The sequence below is a fragment of the Balaenoptera acutorostrata genome, chromosome 13 (genome assembly GCF_949987535.1).
Source record: "Balaenoptera acutorostrata chromosome 13, mBalAcu1.1, whole genome shotgun sequence".
NCBI classification, from domain to species: domain Eukaryota; kingdom Metazoa; phylum Chordata; class Mammalia; order Artiodactyla; family Balaenopteridae; genus Balaenoptera; species Balaenoptera acutorostrata.
The window spans coordinates 41,795,746-41,808,071 of record NC_080076.1 but is presented as its reverse complement, the minus strand read 5'-3'; the positions used below and the strand labels follow the sequence as shown (position 1 = coordinate 41,808,071).

At 48.2% G+C, this 12,326-nt stretch overlaps 2 protein-coding genes across 6 annotated transcripts in view; both read left to right on the top strand.

Annotated features, from left to right (window-relative positions):
* The window catches only part of ELP2 (elongator acetyltransferase complex subunit 2), a 44,508-nt gene extending 43,288 nt beyond the window's left edge, over nt 1-1,220 (top strand). For 2 of the 3 annotated variants that reach the window (XM_007167090.2, XM_057526152.1), the window contains one exon: nt 658-1,220. In XM_007167090.2, the coding sequence (XP_007167152.2) occupies nt 658-814 (157 nt within the window). In that variant the 3' untranslated portion in view covers nt 815-1,220. The remainder of the gene's footprint in view (nt 1-657) is intronic. The other variant, XR_449742.3, reaches the window with a different exon arrangement.
* A 10,227-nt stretch (nt 1,221-11,447) lies between these two features.
* MOCOS (molybdenum cofactor sulfurase) overlaps nt 11,448-12,326 on the top strand; it is a 55,975-nt gene continuing 55,096 nt past the window's right edge. For all 3 annotated transcript variants that reach the window (XR_009005090.1, XM_007167096.2, XM_057526970.1), the window contains exon 1: nt 11,448-11,639. Coding sequence is in view for 2 of the 3 variants with exons in the window: in XM_007167096.2 (XP_007167158.2) it covers nt 11,498-11,639 (142 nt within the window). In the remaining variant the exon portion in view is untranslated. The remainder of the gene's footprint in view (nt 11,640-12,326) is intronic.

The window sequence follows — 12,326 nt, the reverse complement described above, 5'->3', positions numbered from 1 at the left end:
TTATTTCATAAGTGCTTTAGATACATATTTTATACATATTTTGGATCATAAAGTATATCTAAACAAAATCAATGGATGAGATTGTAAAGTATATATAGACAAAATTCAGGATATTTTCTGACTGTAGAAAAATAAATAACAAAAAGATAATTAGAAAGTCTCCAACTGTTAGAAATTAAGCAACATACTTTCAAACAACACATGGGTCAAAGAAAAAATTACAATAGAAAGTAGAAAATATTTTAAACAGAAAGAAAATGAAGACACAGCATATGAACCTTTGTGGAAAATAGCGAAAACAATGCCTAGAGGGGAATTCATAGCCTTAACTAGATACATTAGAAAAGAACAAAGACTGAAAATCTATAATCTAAGCATCCATCCCAAGATGCTGGGAAAGGTATAGTAAAGCATACAAAGTAAATAGAAGAAAATAATTAAGATAAGAGAACTCAATGAAAGATAAATACAGAGGAATATATTAACACAAGAGGTGAAAACCTGTACATTTAGATGTTCAGGTTTTGACTTCTATTTATGTTAACAACACTAATAGGAAGAGCATACTAATTGAATTAATATGCAGGTGAGCACCCAGAAAAATATTTCATAGTCATAGCATACATTCATTTCATGATTTCTCTGTCTTTGTTTTAGCCAAAGTCATACACTTGCTATCAAAAAATTATGCTGGAAGAACTGTAATGGAAAAACTGAACAGAATGAAGCAGAAGGCACTGAATGGTTACACTTTGCAAGTTGTGGTGAAGATCACACTGTGAAGATACACAGAGTTAACAGATGTGCACTGTAATGGACTTAATGACTGCAAGCATATACTCGTTGGTGTCTTAAAAATATTTATCATGTAAATAGATAACCTTTCTTTACCTCATAATTTCATTGCATTTCATGCTTAAGCCCTATGGCAGTAGTCCTTATGTGAGTCTCAGACCCTTTGAAATATGATGAAAGCTACAGACTCTTCTCTCAAAATGTTTATATACACACAGTCTCAGAACCTTGCCCATACTTTCAGGGATTCAGACCTGCATCTGTGTGTCCCAGATTGAGAGCCTCTATTCTTTCTTTCTTCATGATCAAATTTGCCTAATTTTGTGTCATTTCGGGCCTTCTCTTTTCAAATGTTTGGGACGTTTCATTATTTACTACCCTCCTCTGAGGGAGAGCCTAGAAAATAAAAAGAGATAAAACCCAGATTACTCAATTCTAATTTTAACAGTTTTTGTAAATAAGCAGACCACACAAAGTGTGGTCTTGACCCCTCCCTCCCAGTACACACCAGCCATTCTAGGAATTTGGCAGGTTGTGAGTTTGAACTGTAGTCGGTCTCTTCTCTTATTCTTTAAAAGTACATAGATGCTTCCTTCAGAGTTTGACTTAAAGTGCTTAAAGTAACTGAGAGACATAGGGGCTGGAAAGTAGCGTCTGAATCACCTGAATTTCTGTGAAGTTGCAAGGATGAGTCACAAGAGGAAGGATGAAGTCATGAGCGTGAAGAATGTCCCCCAGGGAGAGGGAGCGGTGGGAGCAGAGGGCAGAAGAACACACCAGAAAGAGTGTTGGGTGTGCCTGCTGAGGTTTGGGAGGCTGCCCGCCAGAGCTGAGCACTTGGGAGTTGGGTGGAGAGAGGTTAAGAGAGGGTGTGGGAGAGCCTGCGAAGACTGGTGGGAGAGCCAGGCCTCTCCTGACCCTGTGGGAACATGAACCACCTGGCAGATTGCCACTTTGCACACTGTACATAGTAAATAGCTGGAAGGAGGGAGGCAAGGATTTTCTTGCTGGGTGTTTATGCTATTATCTAACATGACATTTTACTTCCAAAGAAGTTAAGTGATACTTAGTCCAAAGAAGTTAAGTGATACTTAGTCTAAATGAAGGTTTTTAGACCAGAACTATCCAGTATTTCTAGTCCAACAGAAATATAATGTGAGCTACCTATGTACTTTAAACTTTTCTGGTAGCCACATAAAGTAAAAAGAAAGGTGTCATTTATTTTAATGACACATTTGTTCAAACCCCGTATATCCCAAATAGTATCATTTTAATATAGTCAATATAAAAAATTATGGAGATATTTTACCCTTTCTTCTGTATGAAATCTTTGTACACTACAAATTGCATTTTATACTTAGAGCTCATCTCAATTCATACTAGCCACATTTCAAATGCTCACTAGCCACCTGTGGCTAGTGGCTATATCCATATTTGGACAGTTCAGTTCTAGACCACTGAATCTGTATAAAGTTGTCGTACACCCTTAGGGGTGTGTGTGTGCATGTGAGCATGCATGCACCAAGGCAGTGAGCACCTGAGCTTCTTAACCTCAGAAACCAGGATGCTCTGAAGGATGATTTCTTTGCTTATCTGCTGAAGGATCTGAATCTTCCCGTTGGCACACAGCAATTTGTTCAGATCCTGCGCACATGGGATTCCAGAGCAGACTCAGTGGACTAACAGTCCTTTAGAGCCTTTTCCAGCACGGAACTCAACCCCCTAAGGTCTCCTGAAAGCAGGCCTAGTCTTGGAGAGACCAAGTTCATGGTTAGTTGTTGTTTTGCCAGTTGTAAATAGACAGTTTTCCCAAGTTGTCCTGAAGCATCTTCCTCAGTAATCACCTGTGTAATTAATTCAGTTCAGTAAGTGTTTCCAGGACTTGCTGTACATTTGGGCAGTATAGTGAACTCCATACACATACATTGTACTTTTACCATGATGGTCTTCATCTGCTAAAAGAGAACACTTTGAACCATACTGTAGTAGTTCATAACATCTAAAGCAAAAAGGCAGTCTTGCAGCTTTGCTCTGGAGTTGCTGAGGAGTATTTCAGAATCCCTGACCTGCCCTTCCTTGTCTTCCCTGATAATTTCATTTTTCTGCCTGAGTCACAGCATCAAAGCTCAGACTGATGCCAAGTGCCAACCTAAGCAGTTGCTATCTTCTGACCTACCTGACTTTCCTAGATGGAGGAGAGGTGATTGGGTTGTGTTCCCAGCACATGTTTACCTTGGGCAACAAGGAGCCAAATCACTATCTTCCCAGTAGCCTCAGGGGGAGCAGCCATGGTTATTGGTTCCAAAGACAGATTGGGGGACTTTGAGGGAGACTGTGCCAATTCAGGAATAAAAGGAAAGCCAGAATCATTCCCCGTCTTAAATTATCCTCGCCACCATAGGAAATCTTGGGTTGTCTGTAAGAAAAATGCAAGGCCTTCTACCTACTTCTGTACAAATCCTATGTACTTCTCAAGGCAATCTGGGTGAGGGTTGGAACCCCGATGTAAGGAATCAAGTGTGTTTGAATCCTGGCTTACACTGGCTATGACTGGGTAAGCTTTCCCCCTCATCTCTAAATGGAGATAATATTAATGGATCAGTCTGACCTGGATTCAGCTCTGTGTGAAAGAAAATGCAAAATGTTCTTTCTGGCTTATTGCGAGAGAGAAGTTTTCTCTCTCAAAAGCAGTCAAGGTAGGCAGACCAGGTTGGGCAGGGAGCCTTCTCAACATGGTCAGGGGACCCAGGCTCTTTGCTACCGTGCTCAACGTGTGGCTTCCTCACTATCCAGGATGGCTGCTTGGCCTCCTGCCATGACCTTTGCATCCCAGCCAGCAGAAAGCAGGAAGGCATAAGAGGCTTGCCCCTAACTTTAAGAAAACTTGGAAGTCCATACCGTTGTGCTTAACCTCTGTGGCCTGAATTTTGTCTTGTAGCCATACCTCAAGAGAGGCTGGGAAATGAAATCTTTATTGCAGGTGGTCATGTGCTTAGCTGGGAATTGAAGTGCTTTATTCTGGAAGAAAGAACAAATGTTAGTCTCATTTCATAAAAAATAACCACTTCATAGGGTTGTTCTGAGGATTAAATGAGCCAATGCATGAAAAATGCTAGCCCAAGGCCTGGATATAGTAAGACACCAATAATTGGTAACTGTTACAATTAAATAAAGCTCAGCTCATGTCACCTCCATAGAGCCTTTATTAATCCCCTTGTTTCAAGTATTCTTTCACTGAATTCATAGTATTTTCTTCTCATTTTCTCTTATGGCATTTGTTACTTCCTATGTTTTATTAATGTATGTCTTAAGCAGTATCAATTAGATGCTTTCTATGGTAAGAAAAGTTTGTCTCAAAAAGATACAGGGAATTAATTAGCTCACATAACTGGAAACAGTCCAGTGGTAGGACAAAGCCCATGTATGGTTTGACCAGGACACTGTTTCCCTTTCTCTAATTCTCTCAGCTCTGCCCTCTCCATGTGTCAGTCGTCTTCTAAGGCTGTCCTTCCTCATGGCTATGAGATGGATGAAAGCAGCCCCTGAGGTTACAGATTCCCTTGCTCATTCATATCAAAAAGAATAAACTTTTGGGAGTTCCCTGGCGGTCCAGTGGTTAGGACTCGGCACTTTCACTGCCGTGGGCCCAGATTCGATCCCTTGTCGGGAAACTAATATCCTGCAAGCCGTGTGGTGAGGCCAAAAAAAAAGAATTAACCTTTAAACATGAAGTCCCTAGCTTTACTCTGAGTGGACCATCCTGAATTAATCGCTGTGGTCAGAGGTAACCACACATTGAGTGGCTGGAGCCTGCCCATGTAGCAAGAGCATGAGATTACCTATTCTGGAGCTGGAGGCAGGGTCGGTCCCATTAAGACTGTGTGGTTGCTCTACATGGGGTGGTTTTCCAAAGCAAAATCGGAGGGGCAGTGGGTGCTGGATAGGTAACCAGTGAAAGCCAAGCGTACAAGCCTACTAAAGCCTGAACATCAGGGCATCAGATTTGTTTTCTTGTTTTCCATAGCACCTAGCACAATGTAGCTGGCCCTGTGTACTGTCAAATATTTGCTGAGTTCAAGAATAAGTTTGATCGCACAGATGGCTGGCTGGTGGAGGAAGCATTCTCCAGTGTAATCCACTGGTCAGTAAATAGGAAAATTGGCATCAGATCCTTTCCCTGTCTTGGTGGCATAAAGAGGTAGGGAACAAAGAGCAGGAAGGAGATGTCAACCCAGAAGGGAACAAGAAGGGCGTGGTTTGGCCCAGTCCACCCACCCTTGAATGAACAGGGAGAAGCTGGGCCCCGAGGAAAAGGGCCTCAGCTGTGGGTCCACCCACCCTCTCACTCCTGTGGTCTGCCTAGTACTCGGGGCGGAGGGCCGGGTGTTGTTTTGAACATGAGTCTGGATATAACGGAGCCTTGTTCCCAAACATGGTGATTTTGAGCTGCCCTTTTAGCTTCTGTTCACAAAAAAGTTCTCCTATCACTCCAGGGGAGGGAGCTTCCTGGGGTTTTCCGATCCTTTTTTCCACTGCTCTCAAGTTGTTTCTGCCAGAGCTTCCAACCTCCAGGCTCTGGAGAGAAACCTGCCTCCACTGCTGTCTGTCTTCCTGCTCTGCAGGCCTTCTTCTGATTTCTCCGGTATCAGGATATCTAGGTCAGCAGGTTCTCATTGTTAGGGAGGTATGCATTTCACTTCTGGCAGGAAGCACACCAATTTCATTATCCAAACTAAATTCAGCCTCCTCTGAAACACCGACCTCATCTCAACTACTTGGCAGAAAATATGATCCATCATAATTGGCAACTCCCAACTACCTCTATGATCAAGGGGCCTCGGGGGTTTTAGCCAGTGGAAAACCTCTACCCTTCCTTACCATTTAAGACTGGACCGTTATAATGGAGCTTCCATCCCCACCAGGATAACAGAAATGCTCACTTAGGTCACTGCATATCACCGAACCAAGCAAGTTGAATAATCTGATCAGTTCTTGTCCTAACTGGCTTTTCAGCCTTAGTTACCACCAAGGCGCTCTCCTCTAGCTCTCCTCCCATCTCTCTGACTACCTTCTCATTAGTCAGTGGCATGGAGGCAGGTGATCCTTAAATGTCACTGGCCTCAGACACACCTCTTCCCGTCCCTCCTGGACCCCAGCCATGCTCCTCTGCACCGTAGGGTCTGCCCCGCTCTCTTGCCTCAGTCCCCATCCCTACCCCTCATCCCCTACCACAGGCTGTGCTCCAGCCTCACTGAAGTTCCTGCTTTGGGAATTTTCTGAGCCTTTTGCACCTCCAGACCATTGTACATGGAATGCTACCGCCCCACCCAGGACCCTCTGGAGTCCTAGGTGGAGGAGGCTCAACCTTTTGAAGGAAGGCCCCTTCTTGGGCTCTGCAGCACGGAGAGGCGACCTGGCTGTAGAGCCATCTTCTTCACCATCCTGGGGGCCTCTCAGCCCAGAGGCTGCCTTATGGACTGTTGTCTTCCCAGCACCTACCGTGTTCCTAGCAGGGAGCAGCTTCCCAATGAACACTGAATGAGTGTCCCGGCCAAAGCACGTTTTCATCTGCAGTAATTCAGCCTGGACAGTTCCAAGAGGTTGTAGCTGGTTTCCCTGCCCCCAGTTCCACCACCCCATCCGGCCTGGGCACAGTCATTAGACAGTTTGGTCGAAATCACCTCTTGGGGACACTTTCTTGCTCAAAAATCTTCAGAATGAAATTCTATTCCCTTAGACTGACTTAAACCTGCCTTTCAAAACCTGCCTCCAAACCTGCCCCACCTCCTTCCTCAATCCCCACAGACTCTAACTCTGAGAGGCACTCACTGAACTGTTGCCAAGTGAGTGAATGAATAAATAGTACATGAATGAATGTCTCCTGTATTGTGGAGCTTCTCAAGAATGGAGTCCATTGCCAGGGAACACATCATCCTGAGTACAGAACCAGGCTGAGTGGGATGGCCCAGGGGCAGAGCCTCACCAAGGGGGAAAGATTTTAAGACAAAATTGGGGCTGTCTACCCAATCTGGCTATAGACATACTTTTCACAGTTCTTGGTGAGAGAGGGGTGTCCGGAGGAGCTGAAGGGCTGTTTCACTACAAAGCTATGAACTTTGGGTGCAGAGGCTGGTGGCTGCCTGGGGCCTCAGCATGGACCAGCTCAGGCTATTCCAAGGTCCCAGGGCCAGCAGATGGACCAGGGGAGATGAAGCAGTGGTAGGCCTATAGCACAGGAGTTCACTGAACGATGAACACGTGTAAGACGTTCACTGATGGGGACTGGAGGTTCTCCTTCAGGCAGGGTAAGAGCGAGCGCTCCGATTTCTGACAGTCTCTTTCTGGCAGGAGAGGCCCAGGGAATCTTGGTGAAATGCACTTGGAGGTGCCAATTAGAGACTGAGGCTCCCGATGTCCCCACCCACCCTACCCTCCCTTCTTTACTGTGGCCCAGATCACTGGCTTCCTCCTTTGGGGTGCCTTCCCTGGACTCCCTGGTAGGAAGGAGCTCCTTTCTCTCTTCTCTCCTGCCATTCTACACTTGCGTCCTGAAGCGAAGCAACAGGGCACTCAGCCCCCATTGTCTGTGTCATTTCCCTACGTGGATGTAGGCACAATATCTTCACATCCTCCTGAGCACGCGGTCCCCTGGGCAGAGCCAGGGGCTTAAAGATACTTCTTGACTAAGTGGTAATTCAGTGGTTTTTAATGACCTTAAGGGTTCTGCACTGTACATCAAAGGACACAGTCAACAGAGTGAAAAGGCAACCTTTTCAGAAAATATTGCAAATGATAGATCTGATGAAGGGTTAATATCCAGTCTATATAAAGAACTCCTACAACTCAACAATAAAAAAACAACCAAGTTGGGGGCAGGGCAGGGGGGAGCAAAGGACTTGAAAAGACAATTCTCCAAAGATGATATATAAATGGCCAATAAGCACGTGAAAAGATACTCACCACCACTAATCATTAGGGAAATGCAAAACAACAACACAATGAGAGGCCACCTCACACCCAGTAGGATGGCTACTGTAACAATAACAAAAACCTAACCAAACAAAACAAAACCAGAAAATAACTATTGGTGAGAATATGGAGGAATTGGAGCCCTTGTGCACCATTGGTGAGAATGTAAAACGGTGTGGCCGCTATGGGCAACACTATGGCAATTCCTCAAAACTTAAAAATAGAACTACCATATGATCCAGCAATCCCACTTCTGACTATATATATCCAAAAGAATTGGAAGTAAATTCTCAAAGAGATACTTATACACCCATGTTCCTAGCATATTTGCAATAGCCAAGAGGTGGAAGTATTCCAAGTGTTCATCAATAGATGAATGGGTCAAAAAATATGGTATATACATACAGTGAAACATTATTCAGCCTTAAAAAGGAAGGAAATTCTGAACACATGCTGCCACATGGACATTATGCTGAGTGAAATAAGCTAGTCACAGAAAGAAATACTATATGATTCCACTTATATGAGGTATCTAGAGTAACCAAATTTGTAGATACAGAAAATAGAATGGTGATTGCCAGAGGCTGGGGGAGGGGGAAAGGGGAGTTCTTATTTAATGGGTATAGAGTTTAAGTTCTGCAAGATGAAAAGAGTTCTGGAGATTGTTTGCACAACAAGGTGGATATACCTGATATTACTGAACTGTGCACTTAAAAATGGCTAAGAGGGGTAAATTTTATGTTATGTATATTTTAACACAATTAAAAAAAAATTTTTTTAAAGGAGTTCTGACTTGGCCCATTCAGATTGTTCCCTAGCAAGTTTGTCCTAATGTAACACCCTTGTGGATTTGTGATTTGTTACTTGGCCACATAACACCTTGAGGAGAGGTACTCCTTACATTCCCAGGGAAGTAACCTAGGCCCTCACTGCTCAGGGTGCCGTCCAAGGACTCTAGTGTCCGCATCACCCAGGCGAGTCAGAAACACAGAACCTTAACCACCACGCCCCCCAACTTAATCAGAATCTGCATTTTCATAGGCTTCCAGATGATTCTTGCAGGTTAATTCCTGAGAGGGCTGGCCTCAAGGAGATCCTCAGGGAGAAGTAGTGCATTAAAAGGAGGGGTGAGAGGAGCATCAACCCCCAGCAGTCTCCCCAGCTTGGAGGTGGGGAGGCGGAGGCCCTGAGGACCACCGTGGCTTACACCGGAGAGATTGTTGAACACATTTAACTGGTTGGGCTCTGGAGACTGCCTTCCCAGGCGCTAGCTTGTCCACCTTCTTCTAGCTGTGTGCCCTTGAGCAAGTTACTCTACCTCTCTCTGCCACAGCCACCCAACCTGTAAGAGCCACCTCATGGATCTGTTTATTTAACTGTTGAATAATTAGTACAGATAAGAGTATACATGTGCCCAGTGCAGTGCCTGCTCCTGTTGGTACTGTTGCCAGAAGTCACATTTAGAGGTTAGAGTGCAATGGAGTGAGGCCAAGATGCCCAAGGTTCCTGCTCCAAGTATGGCCAACAGGTACGCCGCAGGGAGGTGGCTGGATGGTGACGCTAAGGAGCAAACTCGGGCATCCATCCATCGATACCATCCATTCCTTCCAGAGTAAGATCCTGGGGATAATTTTTTAAAAATATTTATTTATATATTTGGCTGCTCCGGGTCTTAGTTGCGGCATGCAGGATCGTTTTTCGTTGCAGCATGCAGAATCGGGGATCTTTAGTTGCAGCATGTGAACTCTTAGTTGCGGCATGCAGGATCTAGTTCCCTGACCAGGGATCAAACCCAGGCCCCTGCGTTGGGCGCGCGGAGTCTTAGCCACTGGACCACCAGGGAAGTCCTGATCCTGGGGATTCTGCAGTGAGTGAGACTAGCCAGGGCGGTCTTCACGCAGGGGCCACCTAGGCAAGGGGAAGCCTGGGCACCGGCTCTAGCACTGCAGCCTGGTACCCAACGGCTCTGGCCTGGGCCACAACCCGCCTCCCCCACCCCCAGGGTCTTTCTCAGACCTGGTATTGGGGGCTGAGCCAGGAGGGGCTGGTGGGCCACCAGGCAGCAGAACCCTTGCTTTTTATACAAGCAGAGGCTGGACCGGGGAGTCTGCTCCACGCATTTTCACGCATCCCAAGGTGCCTGCAGCGCACACACAGGGTGACTGAGGGCCTGGCTGCAGCACAGGCAGTGAACCTGTGACCTGGGTGCCCTTCCCACCTTGTCCCACTACAGCATGCTTTGAGAGCTGAGACAGAAAGGAAGGGGGCAGAGCACAACCATTAAAGGAATGACACAACCATTAAGAAGAACAGGAAGTGACAAAAGCTGGTTAGAACCTACTAGGCCCAAGATGGCGGAAGATTCAACTTCCAGTAGGCCTTGAGCCTCATTATACTCTCATTGTAAAACATTAGCATCTGCTAAACGACACACCCGTGCCATGACAGTTCCATAAAAGACCAAAAGCGGGTGCCTCCCCAATTCCTGAAAATCCCTGCCCCTTCTCTAAGATAGCTAGAATATTCCTCCCACTCATTAGCCTATGAAATTACCCAGCCCATAAAAACTAAACACCCCATATTTCCCTGGCACCTCTCTCGCCTTCTGAGACGAACCACACTGTATACGGAGTGTGTATCTGTCTAAATAAACCTTTCACTTTACTATGGCTAGCTCTTGAATTCTTATCTGCACCGTCTGCCCCAGGAATATGACTTGGGATATGACCAAGACCATCCTCTCATGCCCCATTTTTCCTACAACAGAGCCAGTGGTCCATTCCTGGGGCCCCACCTTGGGTCCCCAAGGACCCGAATCTGAGTCCTCACTTAAGCCTCCAGACTTCGCCGCCCTCCGATGTGGGTTCTGCACAGCCCTCCCCTCACCTCGGGCACCTTTCCTGGGCCTCCAGTACCTTTCACTCCATCCCCGGAAGCCGGCCCCCACCTGCCCACCCGCTTCCACACTCACACTGGGCCCGGCAATTCCCGCCCGTGGGTTTGGCCCGCCTCTCCACACTTGAGGCAATTGTGTCCTGGGATGCAGGCCGCTGGCGGAGCGGAGGAGGTGCTTTTGCTTGGGTCGCACTGGAGCTACCGGGTCCCGACGGTGCCCACCTGCCGCGACCTTATTAACCAAACTCATTGGTCCCCAATCTTTTTCCTCTTCCACCTTTTGCTCACCCGCATTCTCAGAAACGCCGAGCACACGCCCCACTGGGGAACAGCACCTGAGGAAGTCTCCTTGCAAACGCCCCGCCCCGCACACTGGGGTTCCTCCACGGAGAGTGAGGCTCCCGGGCGCTGGGCTGGGCTCGGGCCAGGGACAGTCGGCGGGGAGGATCGCCAGGTTCCAGGATGCCCAGCAGCAAAAAGCAATTCATTGCATCTTGCATCAGCCTCTCCGTGGTACCGTAAACGAGAACTTTGTGTTCCAAGGGTCTGGGGGCGTCTCCGTGGACTCCGTTGGAAAGCGGTTAAAAGAGACAACCACGGGCACTCCCTCCCCCTGCCCCCAGGTGGGAAAAGGGCAGAAAGCAGTGAAACTCCGTGAGTCAGGGCGCCCGGGGCAAGCCCGGCCTGCCGGGAGAGGCGCCGCCCCTCGGCGGGGGCGCGGTGCCACTGGCTGGCCGGGAGGCGCGGCCGGGGCGCGGCGGGGCGGAGTCGCAGCGGGTGGGCCTCGGCGCTTCCCCGGCGCAGCCCGTTTGGACTGCGCGGCGCGCAGGCCTGGGTCATGGCCGGCGGCGCCGGGCAGTCGGGGGCCGAGCTGCTGGCCTTTGCGCAGTTCCTGGACTCGAGCCCGCAGCCTCTCGTCTACGGGTACGGTCGGCGCAACCTGCACGAGCTCCGGGCGCGCGAGTTCGGCCGCCTGGCAGGTGAGACCGGCGGGGGTAGCTGCGCCGGGCCTGCCGGGAGGCCGTGGGGGACACGCGGTTTCTAGAACCGACGTGGAAGGAACTTTTGCTCCCGGCGGGAGCGGCGTTACCTCATTAGGGACCCATTTTGAATCGAAAGACCTGGAGCGATGTGTCCACGAGCTCTCTTCGTGGACGCGGCTCCCTGAGGTCCCACCTGCAACCCCAAGACTTCTTGCTCCTTAGACTTTCCAGGGATGTAGGACCAAAGTGGTCCTTTGCCACCTGTCTCCGCCCTCTGCGAATAGGGCTGAGGATTCTTTTTGCCTTCGCTTGCCACGAGACTCCCGGCTCTAAAGTTCCAACTGGAGCCGGGGTTGCAAAATGCAGGAATGCCCGGCGGCCGTGACTGTTCGGCTGATTGCCCGGGGACGGGAGCGGTGCACGGGCGGCCAGCGCGCGGGGTTGGGACCGCGACTCTGCGGGCGCGCGGGTTGGGGACCGAGGGGCTGCGGCCGCCGTGCAGGAGCTTCCCGAGGCTGCGCTCCAGACTCCGCTGGGATGGCTCCCAGCAGTTTGTATTTTCGAAGTCTCATTTTTCTCACTAGTGTAGGCAGAACAATGCCTTGGAAGTCCCGCTCGCTGGGGGACCTGAAGAATTAGCAAACCGTGCAATTTGAACTTTAAGTACAGGACGAGCCAGTACAT